Raw genomic sequence first — 14,391 nt, 5'->3', positions numbered from 1 at the left:
CGAGTGCTGGGATGAAAGGCGTGCGCCACCACCGCCCATCTATCTATTACTGATTTTTGAAGAGCTTTTTTCCGTTTTTTTTTTTCCCCTCGGTCCATTCATCATTCAAAATGATGAGTAGAAACCAAGAAAAGCTGGCAGATGAAGTGACGAAAAGGATATGCAACTTCGTGCCTCAATCATCCCCTCCCAGCCGCCCCCCAAAGTTTTCAGTTTCCCTTCCCTTAGAATGATGTCTTTATATTCGGGCTGTGACCGGCCAAGTGTCTGGTCGGGCAGGTGTCCGATTCACATGCACGTCCGGGATGTGTCCCGAGCCGTCTCACCGAGGCTGAGACAGGGAAGCAGACTCTCCTGCACCCTCTGGCCAGCCCCGCGGAGAACCAGGGCTCAGGCGGCGCGCACACCGCAGGGACCCACCGGGAACCCAGCGTCCCCGCAGCCCCGCACGCGTTGGCGCCAAAACGAAGCCTCCGGGCCCGTCCCCTGCCGGAACTATGCCTCACGTAAGCCACGTAATCAATGACCCTGCGCCTCGCTAAGTAGTCCCCGTCCAGGATGCCCTCGGCACTGGCTTTCCGAGCTCCAGAGGTCCTCAGGAGGAAGACACCGGCCTCAGAGGTGCGTGACCGTCCTGACAGGAGGGCAGAGTGGCTTTCCTAACCCATTCCGTCCAGATTCCTCCGCCGGGAGGCATAGTCACCGGGCCTTCACTTCCGGGTCCGCCATTTTATTGCCTCCATGTCTCCGCGAGGGGGGGGGGGCGTAGAGGTCCCCCCAATACGCATCTGTGAAAAGGCCGAAAAGTGACGGCCACTGGCAGGGAGTCCTGACCAGAGAAGGAAACGGGACCAAACTGGCGGGCCCGGCGGGAGCGAGGCCGGCAGCGCTCGGGACCAGGTGAGGGGGAAGGAGGCGCAGGGTGCCGGAGCGTCCGGACCGCCGTGGCTGGGGCTGCGACAAGTGCCCGGGCCAGCCCGGAGCGGCGGGCGCGGGCCGGGAGGCTGCCGGAGCGGGGGTGGCAGCGGCGGGGAGCGGGACCCAGAGGAAGGGGATGCTGCCGGGAGGAAGGGGAGGGGACTGGAAGGAGGTGCAGGGGGTGGGTGGAAGACCTGGGGTTGGGGAGCCGGACTGCGGGAAGCCGAGGCCACGGAGGTGACCACCAGGGGGCCGCGTGGAGCACGAGTCCCTGCGGCTGCGAGCCTCGGATTTGGGGCTCCCCCCCCCTTGCAAGTCGGCGCCCGTGTTTTTTGGCAAACGGGAGCGCTGGTGTGAAGGAGGGAAGGATGTTTGACTGAGGAAGAGGCGGACACTCTTGTTTATACTTCTGGGTTTAGTAATAACGTGAAGCTTTAGTAAGTTCCTGAACCAGAGCAGTCGTGGCCTTCTATCCAGTTCTTGCACAGATGTTTGAACAGCTGGCCGCCCAGTGGGGACCCGTGCAATTCAAAAAAAAAAAGGAATACAATTATTCATAGACCGCGAACTCTTTAATTGCTGTTTTCTCCCATTAGTGTGCTCCTGGTCTCAAATTTCCTCGAGGCATCCCCTTTTGCCTCCCACTTCCTGGAAAGGCTTTTCTGGAGTTTCTGTCTTAAATAGTTGAGTCTTCACTGAGCAGCTCAGACTGACCACCTTGCAGCTGTCCTCTCGACTCAGCCCCTGGAGTGTTAGGATTACAGAGGTGTAGGCCAGGCCGGCCTCAAACTCACATAGATCCACCTGCCTCTGACTCCCTGGGATCAAAGGCATGCGCCACCCCGGGAGACTGCTAGTGTGCTTTTGTACGTGCTTTGATAAGGAGGAGTAAACCACCACACCCAAATTGCTAGATAAACAAAAGTGATTACTTTCTGGTCGTGGAGTCCTTTGTCAAGTGCTCAGGCACGCTATGGTTATCAAAACATTTATTGAAAGTTCTTAAAACGAAGTATGGTGGTGTATGCCTGTAATCCCGACACTCAGCGCTTGAGAAGGTGAGGTAGAAGGGTCCAGGTGTTCAAGGCCAGCCTCTGCTACTTGAGCCTCAGATGAGAAAACAACAAAACAAAACAAAAAACAGTTCTCTGGTCTTGCTTGGCATTTTATTCACCCTCAGCTTCCCTGGAGGCAGGACTGGGGTGTAGCTCAGGGGTGGCTGTGTGTCCCGAATGCCTGCTGCCCTGGATTCAATCCCTAGCACAGAGGGACTAGAAAGAAAAAAAAAATGTTAGAATTCAGATCAGACCAGATTCCGTGTAAATTTTAATGTGGAGGCACACCCTATAAGGGAGAGTAGCCCCTTTGTAGAGCTCTGAACACTGGAATTGTCTAGGTTGGGCCAAGGAGATAATTTAGTAGATAAAAGCAGCCAAGCCAGACTATCCGAGATTGATCCTTAGGACTCACACAGACAAGACAGCAGCAAGAGAGAACCAATTCCTGGGTATTCAATCACTCACTCACCCACCCACCAGCACGCTGTGGTGAATACCCACAGAAGTGCATACATATAAATAAGTAAATTTTAATTGCCTATGTTATTCCCTAGTCTTAGGGTTCACACAGCCTTGGTGTGGAGGTCCTGGAAGAATGACCCATGAGTCTTGCCACAATGCTCTTATTTTACTTAAAATTTTTTATTACAGTTTATGTGTGTGCATATGGAGGTCAGAGACAACCTAGAGGTTCAGCTCCTCATGATATGGAAACTGGGGATCTAACTCAAGGTCATCAGACTTAGCCGCAGACTTCACCCACGGAGCCATTTATCTCACTGGCCCCCAAAATACTGTTATTTATAGGTACATTTTAATTTAGATAGGTGCTTCAGGTTAAATCAGGAGTGAGTGACTGCACAGCAAAAAAGAACCATGAAGAACAGATTTCTAGACCATTTTCCCAGAATACAAGGAGGAACCAAGGTTAGAAGACATTCCCATAGGTAAACAAATATAAGAACTGGTTTTCCAGCAGGGTGTGCGCACACCCTTAATGCCAGCACTCAGCAGGCAGAGGCAGGCGGATCTCTGAGTTCGAGGCCAGCCTGGGCTACAGAGTGAGTTCAAGGCCAGCTAAGGCAATACAGAGAGAGATAGCTCAGAGGTTAAGAGCACTGACTGCTCTTCCAGAGGTCCCAAGTTCAATTCCCAGCAACCACATGGTGGCTCACAACCATATGTAATGAGATCGGGTGCCCTCTTCTGGCCTGCAGACATACATACAAACAGAACACTGTATACATAATAAATAAATAAATCTTTTTTTTTTTTTTTTTTTTTTTTTTTTTTTTTTTTTTTGGTTTTTCGAGACAGGGTTTCTCTGTGTAGCTTTGCGCCTTTCCTGGAGCTCACTTGGTAGCCCAGGCTGGCCTCGAACTCACAGAGATCCGCCTGGCTCTGCCTCCCGAGTGCTGGGATTAAAGGCGTGCGCCACCAACGCCCGGCTTAAATAAATAAATCTTAAAAAAAAAAAAAAAAAAAGACAAAAATAACCCTTTCCCCCTAGCTCTTGGTATTGGCCACTGTTGGAAGGTCTGGCACAAGCAACTCTACTCCCTCGTTGGTTTGAAACCAACTTAGGCCAACCTCCAACTCACCATCACCCTGATTCAGGTTTTCCAGAGCGCTGGCATTCCAGGCTAATGTCATCATGCCCGTTGTGACTTCTTTGTATTTTGACACTCCCCTTCACCAGGCTTGTCTCCAAACAGTTTCCTGTGAAGACAGCTTTGACACATTTGTTGATCTCAACTCTCCCTCATTTCCACAATGATCTGTTCAGATTGCTCTGATCTGCTCCCATGTTGGGAGAGTGACAGATGTCAAGGGTCAGTACCAGTAAAACCTCATAGTTAATGTTAGGCAGATAACAGTTAAAGATGGCTTTTAGATCAGGCCTGCATGGAGTCTGTTCTTGTGTTGGAATTCTGTTTCTCCTGCAGGTGAAGCCCTAGCATCCCAGAAATGCTTCTCACCTTGTTCTGTTGGCGGTTGTACTTCTACAGAATGTTAGCAGCCAACAATTAAAAAGCTTCATCAAAACAACCAACAAGAGCAAATGTTACTGAAAACTGGCTTGAAAATTAAGTATTGTTTGTAGGTGTGTTCCTTAAGTGATCAGTGTCCAACACCTTTTAATCATTAGAAGCACTGCTTGGCGTGTGCAGTGTGAGGCGTGTCTAATGATCCTTGTTTAAAGCAGCTAACTGGTCAGGACAGTTCGGAGCACATGAACACAGGCCTGGGAAGTTCAAAGCACCAGCAACAATTGTAGCTTGGCCCCAGCATCGATCCTCACCATGCATCTCGGCTTGTGCAGTACGGCAGGCATATAAATACAGCTCACGTGTAAAGGAGCCTTTACACAGAACTCTACAGAAATCTTCTACATAGTAGCTCAGCTTGTGCTCATTAAGCAAAATGTAGAATCTTTAGTTCCCTAGGTCTACCACACCAACACAATCCAATGTTAGACCTTCACAAATTTAGTAATTTAGTGACAGCGACCACAGGCTCATTTCTGGTGTGTGTTTCATAGGTACAAAACAAAATACTTTCATTCTGAGGCCAATAGATGGAGGTCAAGGTTTCAAAGAGCAGGATTACCCAAATGGCATACTTTTTATTTGAACAGTATTGATCTTTTTAAAATTAATTTATGTGATTTTTTTTTTTTTATGTAGGAGTGCTTTGCCTGCATGTATGCCTGCAGGCCAGAAGAGGGCGCCAGATCTCATTACAGATGGTTGTGAGCCACCATGTGGTTGCTGGGAATTGAAGTCAGGCCCTCTGGAAGAGCAGTCAGTGCTCATAAGGGCTGTCCTGGAACTTGCTCTGGAGACCAGGCTGGGCTTGAACCCAGAGATTCACTTGCCTCTGCCCCTCAAGTGCTAGGATTAAAGTTGAAAAGAAATCTTTATTTTTTTTCCAATTTGGTTAAAGATCTTTTTTTTTTTTTTTCCCCCGCGACAGGGTTTCTCTGTGTAGCTTTGCACTTTTCCTGGATCTTGCTCCTTAGACCAGGCTGGCCTTGAACTCACAAAGATCCGCTTGCCTCTGCTTCCCAAGTGCTGGTATTAAAGGCGTGTGCCACCACTGTCCGGCAAAAGATCTGTATATTTTTTATTTTATGTTTGTGGGTAGTTTTGCTGGTGTGAAGGCTGTGTACCATGTACATGCAGTACCTGAAGAGGCCAGAAGAGGGAATCTGATCCCCTGAAATTGAGTTACCAACAGTTAGCCCCTATGCTAGTGCTAGGAATCAAATCTGGATCCTCTGCAAGAGTAGCAAGTGTTCTTAGCTGCTGAGCCACCTCTCCAGCCCCCCCCCCTTTTAAAGCCGAATGCGTTTATTGAAGGAGGGAGGAGGTCTTTTTTTTTTTTTTTTTTTTTTTTTTTTTTTTTTTTTTTAAAGATTTGTTTATTTATTATGTATACAGCATGTATCCCTGCAGGCCAGAAAAAGGAACCAGATCTCATTACACATGGTTGTGAGCCACCATGTGGGCGCTGGGAATTGAACTCAAGACCCCTGGAAGAGCAGTCAGTGCTCTTAACCGCTGAGCCATCTCCAACCTAGGGGGGAGGGTCTTAAATACAGGCTTACAGTATAATGGGAGAACCCTGGAGGGTAGAAGTTTGCTACTGATGTTTTACAATCTTGCATCTAAGCTGTTAACGCCCATTATGCAGGATACACAGACAAGATTTATCTTGCTGGCAGTGGTGATACATGCCTTTAATCCAGCACTTGGGAGGCAGAGTGTGAGAGGTAGGGGGCTCTCTTTGAGTTCAAGCCCAGTATGGAGTATGAGTTCCAGGGCAGTCAGAACTATACAGAGAAACCTTGTCTCAAAAAAGAAACAAAAAAAATCTTAGCAAAAAGTCAGAGTTTCTTTAAGATTCTGTTTATGTCTTTTAAATGACCACTTTGCAAGCAACTATTCTAAGGTGATTTTAGTACATTTAATATGCTGTGTATTTGTGACTAAAGTATGCAGAGTGGAACCTACATATTACATAGACATTTGAAGAGTTAAATGCATGTAAATTTAGAACATGCAAAGGAACCATTAAGTGTTCTGTATTATGCAATGTACATTATATCTGGATTGTCAACATGTAAGATAGCCAATGAAATTCTTTGACACATAGAAACCCTGTCTCAGAAAAATAAAAATTTGAGACAGGGTTTCACTCTGTAGTTCTTGGTTGGCCTGGACACTGAGCTCCATCTGCCTCTGCCTGTACATATGTACATGTGTCTGCTTTTCTGTACGTGCACCATGTGCATGCAGAGCTCATGGGGACCACAGAGAGTGAGTCAGATATCCTGGAACTCAGGTTCTAAGAGCTTGTAAGAGGCCTAATATGGGTGCTGGGAACTGAACCCGGGTCCTCTGCAAGAGCAGCAAGTGTTCTTACCCCCCAGCCATCTCTCCAGCCCCAATATTTACTTGACTTTTAATTACGTACGCGTCTGTGTGTGAGTGTGTGCATGTGCGTGTGTGAGTGGAGTTAAGGGGGTGGCTGGTCCCATGGAGAGAATTACAGGTTCCAGACTGGAGCCCCTGAAGGAGCAGTGGTCCCTCAGTGCTGAGCCAGCTCTTCGTCGCCTTGAAAAGATGACGTAACTGATAGGTTGACTTTAGGATGGGAGTGCACATGCCTTCAGTACTCACGTGGAGGTCAGAGGACAGCTTTCAGGAGCCTGCCCTCTCCGGCCACCATGTGAGTCCTGGGATGGATGGAGCTTTAGCTGTCAGGCTTGGTGGCAAGTTCCTTGTGTGCTGAGCCAGCTTGCTGGTCCCCAAACAGTTAGCTCAGTAAAATATAAAATCTCTGGACACAAGAGATGGCTCAGTGGTTATGAGTTTGTACTGTTTTTCCTGATTTTGGTTCCTAGCAACCAAATAAGGTGGCCCCATCCACCTATAACTACAGTTCTGAGGGACTGCCTCCCTCTTCTGGCCTCCAAGAGCACATCCCCACAGACACCAGGAACACACAAATACAACTTTTTTTTTTTTTTTTTTTTGGTTTTTTCGAGACAGGGTTTCTCTGTGTAGCTTTGCGCCTTTCCTGGAGCTCACTTGGTAGCCCAGGCTGGCCTCGAACTCACAGAGATCCGCCTGGCTCTGCTTCCCGAGTGCTGGGATTAAAGGCGTGCGCCACCACGCCCGGCCAACAACTTTAAAAGTAAATATTAAAAAGATAAAAATAAAATAGCCACATTCATAACATTACAACAAAATGTATTTTTTATTAGCAATTACGCTGATAGCAAAATTAGTCCACTTTGACATTCAGAAAATATATGTATAATCCATATGGATCAAAGCCCAGAAATCGTGCAAAAGTAACTCTATATATAAACTAGTCTTAAAATGTATGTTTTATATTTACATTTTAAAGTTGCAAGCAAAAAGCAGTTTAGAAATTTTCTGAGAGCCAGATGTAGTGGCTCACACTTGTAATCTCAGTACTCGGGAGGCAGAGGCAGGTGGATCTCTGTGAGTTCAAGGCCAGCCTGGTCTACAGAGCAAGTTCCAGGACAGCCAGAGTTAGATAATAAAGAAACCCTGTCTCTAAACAGCAACAACAAAAACAAAAACAAAAAAAAACTTTTTTTCTGAGCAATTAACTTTTTTTTTTTCCCAGACAGGGTTTCTCTGTGTATTTTTGGTGCCTATCCTGGATCTCACTCTGTAGACCAGGCTGGTCTCGAACTCACAGAGATATGCCTGGCTCTGCCTCCTGAGTGCTGGGATTAAAAGCATATGCCACCACCGCCTGGCATCCTTCAAACACAAGGCATCAGAGCCTCCCTCAGATAGAATGATATAGACCTTTTTTGTTACATGTAGAGTAAGCTTATGCAGATGTTCAAATGCTCAGTGGTACTGATGTAGGGATTGCAGCTCCTGTAATTCCCCTCATGAAAGGGAAGTTTATGAGCTGAGAAAACAATGCAGATAAATTGTTTGCAAGTAAACCTGAGAACCCAGAGTTCAATTTCTGGGTTCCATATGGTGGAAGGAGAGAATTGACTTCAGCAAGTTGTTCTCTGACCTCCACGTGTACACACACACACACACACAGAATTAGTAAATGTAAAAAGATGAATTAGTCCTGAAAAAGGAAATCATAACAATAACTCCACAAAAGGATTTTTATGTGCATTATTTAGAGGTATTTCATCAACATAAAGGATTTTTATGGGGCTTAGAATATGGCTGGATAGGTAGAGTGCTTGCCTAGCGTGAACAAAGCCGTGGGTTCAGTCCTCAGTACTGCAGAACTCAGTGTGGAGACACATAGCTGTACCCCAGCTGTTGGGAGGTAGAGGCCTGTGGGCAGAGCTCAGGGCCCGCCCTCTTTGGACAAGTTGGGGGACTAGGGTGGACTCTGGGAAACCCTTGTCAAATGCAGGAGTAGCTTTTTTGGTGTCCTTTTGAGTACCTTTCAGGTACTCTTGACATCAAAGTGTGAAACTTAATTTCTTCTCAAATTTGTTTTAAAAGGAAATCTTGATGAAAATCTGTTTATCTGATAGACATTTTGTCATTTTAAACTTTTATGTCTCCAGTGAATGTTATCTTAAATACATAATTTCTACTTCCTGTATTTCAGATATCTCTCTAAAGCATTTCTTTTAGAAGATCAGCCATTTCTTGTAAATCATGTAGCAATATCTTTTTCTTTTCTTTTTTTTTTTTTTTTTTTTTGGTTTTTCGAGACAGGGTTTCTCTATGTAGCTTTGCGCTTTTCCTGGAACTCACTTGGTAGCCCAGGCTGGCCTCGAACTCACAGAGATCCACCTGCCTCTGCCTCCCGAGTGCTGGGATTAAAGGCGTGCACCACCGCCGCCCCGCTGCAATATTTTTTTCTTAGGCTGTTTCCAGAAATAACATTGGAAAACATTCGATTTACATTCCAGTAGAGAGGACACTGGAATTAATATTTCAATTAGTTAACACTTAGTTAGGTCTAAGAGAAGTGGAGTCCTATATAAACTTGATTTTTAACATCTAGTGCCCACTTAGGAGGAGAGGCAGAGGCAGATGAATTTCTGTGATTTTAAGGTTAGCCTGGTCCATAGTGAGTTCCAGGCTAGCCAGGGCTACACAGTGAGAGACCTTGGGGAGAGGGAGGGGAGTCCCAATTTATATAGTTAGCTACTAAATCTTGTATTTTAGTTTACCTTTCAAAGGGTTTTGTAGAGAGATCCTGTCTTGAAAGAAAGAAGCCTCTGGAATAAAGTGACCCTAGCAGCTGCTGGTACCATTCAGCCTTTCCTCTCCTTTGGCAGTGAGTGGATGACTGTTTTCTCCTGTCCATGGCTTGCCAAAATTGTTACCATACGTGTTAGGGTCAGAGCCTGGGCCCGAGCATCCCTAACAAGCTAGGCTTGGCCACCCATCCTCAAATGTGTCAATTAAATTCACCATTACTAATGAAAAGCAGAAAAGTATTTATTCAGTGTGGCCACACTGGAAAGAGATCCAGTGACACCCTCTGTTTGGGGTTCTGACATACATGAATTTTAGACTGATAGAAGGTGTGTATGCATAACTAACCACTTCTGGTCAAGGTGTGGCCTCAACTACTGTCATTGGCTCCTGGCTCCGGCAAGGTGGTCTGACAAGTTGTCAGGACTATGAGATCTTTCTGAGGTGACAACTTTCTCTGCCTGGCTCCTGGGCTCAGCCTTTTCCTTCTCCCGAAATGAGATTCCGGGGAAAGTCCCAGTGCGGTCCATTGTCTCCATAGTCTGGTAGCGAGGAGAGGGGCACTGGTCTTTCAGACTGTCTTTGTTCCTGTGAGGATGGCCGCACAGGAGCTGCAGGCGTGAGCCAGCAGGTCTGGCCACACCTAGCTGTTTAATGGCTTCTCCAGCTGATGGTAGGTATGCTTTGATGCTGCACCTAAGCTTGGCAAGTAGTAATTTTTTTTGTGGTCCATACAGCCTCATGCATGCTAGACAAGCACTCTGTCATGTGTTACATTGCTCACAAGATGTGGTAATTTCTTAAAAGTTAGTTGCAAGATTGATAATTTAGCTCGGTAATACCTGGGGTTTTGTCCTCTGCACCAGGGGGAAAAAATAGTTGCAAGGGCTGAAGAGATGGCTCAGCAGTTTAAAGTATTGGGTGCTCTTCCTGTGAACATGGGTTCAATTCCCAGCACCCACATGGCAGCTCACAACCACCTGTCACTTCACTTCCAGGTGGTCTGGTGCACTTTTCTGACCTCCAGAGGTCACTGCATGCAGGTGGTGCACAGACATATATGTCGGCAAAAATAGTCATACACAAATTATTTTTAAAATAATACAAGAAATCTGAAATCATACCAAAGGAATTTTTGTGCTGTGTACCTTAAAAACAGTTGTCTGCCTTATACTTTTATTTTTGGCTGTACTGGGACTTGAACCTAGAACCTTGCACGTAGTAAAGAAGTGTTCTACTTCTGAGCTGTTTTTTACTATTTAATTTGTGGCAAGTCTCACTAAATTACCCAAACTATGCTTGAATTCATATTATAGTCCAGATAGGCCTTGAACTTTGGCATCACCATGCTCAGGTTAAGCCCGGGCTTTGGTTGCTAAGCAACCCTCTTTGAAATGAGCTCTCTCCTAGCCTTTGACTTGTTTTTGAAATATGAGTCTCATAATATAGTCTAGGTTGGCCTCAAACTTGGAATCTTCCTGTTTCAGCCTCCAAGAAACGGAATTACTGCAGTTACAGGCCTTTGCCTGGTGCGTGTGTGGAGGTCAGAGGACGCTTTCTGGAGATATTTCTCTCCTTTTACCATGTGGATCCTGGGGTCAAACTCAGGTTGTCAGACTTCGCAGGTGGCTCATAGGTGACTTCTGCCAAGCCTGATGACCTGAGTGGACAGAGAACCAACTCCTGCAAGCTGTTCGTTCTCTCTCTCTCTCTCTCTCTCTCTCTCTCTCTCTCTCTCTCTCACACACACACACACACACACACACACACACACACACACACACACAAAAGAGACAGAGACAGAGAAAGCAGGAGAGAGAATGAAAAAATAAATGTAGACTGGCCCTCCTGTAGCCCAGGCCTGCCTAGAACTCACTGTGTAGCTGAAGCTGACTGCTTCTCATCCGCCTAACTCCACTCCTCGGTCCTAGTGTTACAGTGTGTACTGCTTTCAGGGCAAGGACTGTCTTAAATAGCACCCACCTTCCCCGCCAAAGCACATGGCAGTGAATACAATAAGTTTATTTCACAATTTGTTTTGGGCAAAGGCAACAGCAATTTCACTATCGTGATATTTTCACTATCATTGCAAATGCTAAGATGCTTGGAAAAAAGTCAAATGATGCCTTAGTATTATAGCAAAAATAGTTTGGACCACATGGATTCCTGTAAGGTTATTTAGTATGGCTCAGGAGGCATAAACCACATTTTTGAACTGCTGTCCTAAGCAAATCACTGGCTAGTGGGAGTTTATTCTTGCATGCTGCCTGTGGTATTGCTCACACATAATCTCAGTACCTGGGAAGTGAAGACCAGGAGATCAGGAGTTGAAGGTCATTCTCAGCTACATGATGAATTAAAGGTCAGCTTAGGCTACCAGAGTTTCTGTCTCAAAAAAAAAAAAAAAAAAAAAAAAAAAAGTTTGCTCTCTGTAAACGTTGATTGGCATTATATCATTTTGCCATAGCTAGAAAACAAAAAGATTAACAGCTGCAGTTCATTTTTTAAAAGATGCTTCTTAGTAGGGAAACTGAACACTCCCTAGAGTGGGAGGGGTTCAAAGAGAGGACTACTTCCATGTGCCCTGCCCAGTGTTCTGTTTAAAATATTTTATTTACTATTGTTACTTGTGTAGGATGCATGTCTACTGCATGCGTACAGAGGACAACTTATAGTCAGAATCAGTTCTCCTTCCACCAAGGATTCTGGGGGATAGGACTCAGGTCATCTGGCTTTTATGGAAAGCACTTTGGCCTGCTGAGCCATCTCACAAGCCCTGCCTGGTGCCTTTTATGTCTTCCAGAGGGATTGGCTTGAGACCGAGGCAGACCTTACTGAAATTGGTCATTTTGAGCTCATCAAAGGCTGAGTCATTGAGGAGTCTACACACCCTGTACTGAAACGATTATGCCTTAATTCATCCAATCCAGTCGTGTGCTACAGGTCCTATGGTTTTTGTTGTTGTTGTTTTCAGAGCTGAGGACCGAACCCAGGGCCTTTGCAAGCGCTCTACCACTGAGCTAAATCCACAACCCCTACAGGCCCTGTGTTAAGGGGAATTAACTCAAACTTTATGTCAAGCAGCAGTTTCACAGAGAAGTACCCTTGTGCCTTGCCTAGAAATCAGGGTGCAGATTTTTGAACTGTGTTCTTTAAAATTCTATTCCACCGCTGAGTCTGGTAATAAAAACCTGTAGTCCTGCTACTTGGGAAGTTGAAGCAGGAAGATCACAGATTCAAGGCCTACCTGAGCTGTGGTGTGAGTTTCACACCAGCCTGAGCAATTTAGCTAGGTCCCTCTCAGAATGAAAAAGGGCAGGTGTGGTGACACTAGCCTGTAACCCTAGCATGTGGGAGTGGAGTCAGAAAGATCAAAAGTTCCGAGACTGTCCTTAGCTACATAGCAAATTTGAAGTCAGTGTAGGCTGCGTCAGCACCTGTCCCCCAGACAAGGACATCTTCTGAACACATTTCACTGTGGTTATGGTGGTATGTGTCCATAGCTAAGCATTTAGGGTGTGGAGGAAGGAAGATTTGGAGTTCCATGCTTTCATGGGCTACATAGTGAGTTACAGGCCAGCCTGGACTGCATGACAAAACCATGTCTCAGAGAAAACAAACAAAAAGCAAGAAGACATCTCACAGACAACTGCTTTCCTTGTGTTCACATTGCAGCTACCTGGATACCGTGGTTCCTATGCATAAAGATGTCTCTGGTGGATCTGGGGAAGAGGCTGCTAGAAGCTGCAAGGAAAGGCCAGGATGATGAAGTGAGGACGCTGATGGCGAACGGGGCCCCGTTCACCACCGACTGGGTACGTTTAGTAGAAGGCCCCAGTTGTCTTCAGTCGCCTTAACCTGCCCTAAGGCTGAGCAGGTGGCGGTCCCTCTCCTGGTCATTCCCTACAAGGACTTGATTTGTGCCGCCTGCTGACTGCATCCCCTTCTTAGTTTCCCAGTGTGCAAGCTGCCTGTCAGTTTATAGTGGTGATTGTAAGCTGTAAACGGTGGGAATTGTTCCCCTTTTATTTTCTATAGTTTTATGTGCAGTCGTGATGGTGTCCTAGAACTTGGGAGGCAGAGGCAGGAAGACCTCTGAATTTGAGGCCATCCTGGTGTACATAGCAAGTTCCAAGACAGCCAAAGCTACATGAGATCCTATCTCAAAAACAAACTAAAAAACTCCCCAAAGTTGTCCACTGACCTTCACACATACACACCTGTGTGTGTACACGCAAATAAATGTTACAAATACCAGGCATAGTTGTATACATCTTTCTGTTTGTTTGTTTTTATAACAGCTCTGGCTGTCCTGAAACTTGCTTCGTACTAGACCAGGCTGGCCTCGAACTCACAGAAATCCTGAGTGCTGGGATTAAAGGCATGGCAGCACCACTGCCAGATAGTTAGATACATCCTTAATCCCAGCACTTGGGAGGTAGAAACAGGAGAATTAACCGTGGCTTGAAGACTCTGTCACAGGGGAAAAAAGGTGCAGGGGGGCAGGTGATAGTGGTGGTGGTGCACACCTTTAATCCCAGCACTCGGAGGCAGAGGCAGGTGGATCTCTGTGTTTTTGAGGCCAGCCTGGTCTACAGGGCGATTTCCGAGACAGGCTCCAAAGCTACACAGAGAAACCCTGTTCTGCCTGCCCACCAGAAGAGGGCACCACATCTCATTAGAAATAGTTGTGAGCCACCATGTGATTGCTGGGAATTGAACTCAGGACCTGTGGAAGAGCAGCCAGTACTCTTAACCTCTGAGACATCTCTCCAGCCCATGTTCACAGATTTTCTACACATTGGCTGATGTTAACAATTTTTATGATGGAGTGATGATTATTGTAGTATGATTAATTCATAACTTCAGGGTCCAACTGGTTCTCTTTTTATTTGTTTGTTTGTTTTAAGACAGGGTCTCTCAATGAAGCCCTGGCTGTCCTGGGCTTCCATCTCATAGAGATCTGCCTACCTCTGCCTTCCAGGTGCTGAGACTAAAGGCACATGTTACCATATCCAGCTCAGAATACTCTGTTTGTTTTTTTCAAGACAAGGTTTCTCTGTTTAGCTCTAACTGTCCTGGAACTCACTCTGTAGACCAGGCTGGACTTGAAATCACAGAGATCCACCTGCCTCTGCCTCGCAAGTCCTAGGACTAAAGGCATACCCAACCACCGCCCA

At 46.1% G+C, this 14,391-nt stretch overlaps 1 protein-coding gene across 6 annotated transcripts in view; it reads left to right on the top strand.

Moving 5' to 3' along the window:
- Window positions 1–39: 39 nt before the first annotated feature.
- Window positions 40–14,391, top strand: part of Gabpb2 (GA binding protein transcription factor subunit beta 2) — a 40,017-nt gene continuing 25,665 nt past the window's right edge. For 2 of the 6 annotated variants that reach the window (XM_028857422.2, XM_028857425.2), the window contains exons 1-2: window positions 812–900; window positions 12,887–13,026. In XM_028857422.2, the coding sequence (XP_028713255.1) occupies window positions 12,919–13,026 (108 nt within the window). In that variant the 5' untranslated portion in view covers window positions 812–900; window positions 12,887–12,918. Of the gene's footprint in view, window positions 622–811; window positions 901–12,014; window positions 12,155–12,886; window positions 13,027–14,391 lie in introns of those variants that run through there. The other 4 variants (XM_037206881.1, XM_028857423.2, XM_037206880.1 and 1 more) reach the window with 4 other exon arrangements.

This window comes from Peromyscus leucopus, chromosome 6, assembly GCF_004664715.2.
Source record: "Peromyscus leucopus breed LL Stock chromosome 6, UCI_PerLeu_2.1, whole genome shotgun sequence".
Taxonomy (NCBI): domain Eukaryota; kingdom Metazoa; phylum Chordata; class Mammalia; order Rodentia; family Cricetidae; genus Peromyscus; species Peromyscus leucopus.
This window is presented reverse-complemented; position numbering and strand designations above follow the sequence as displayed.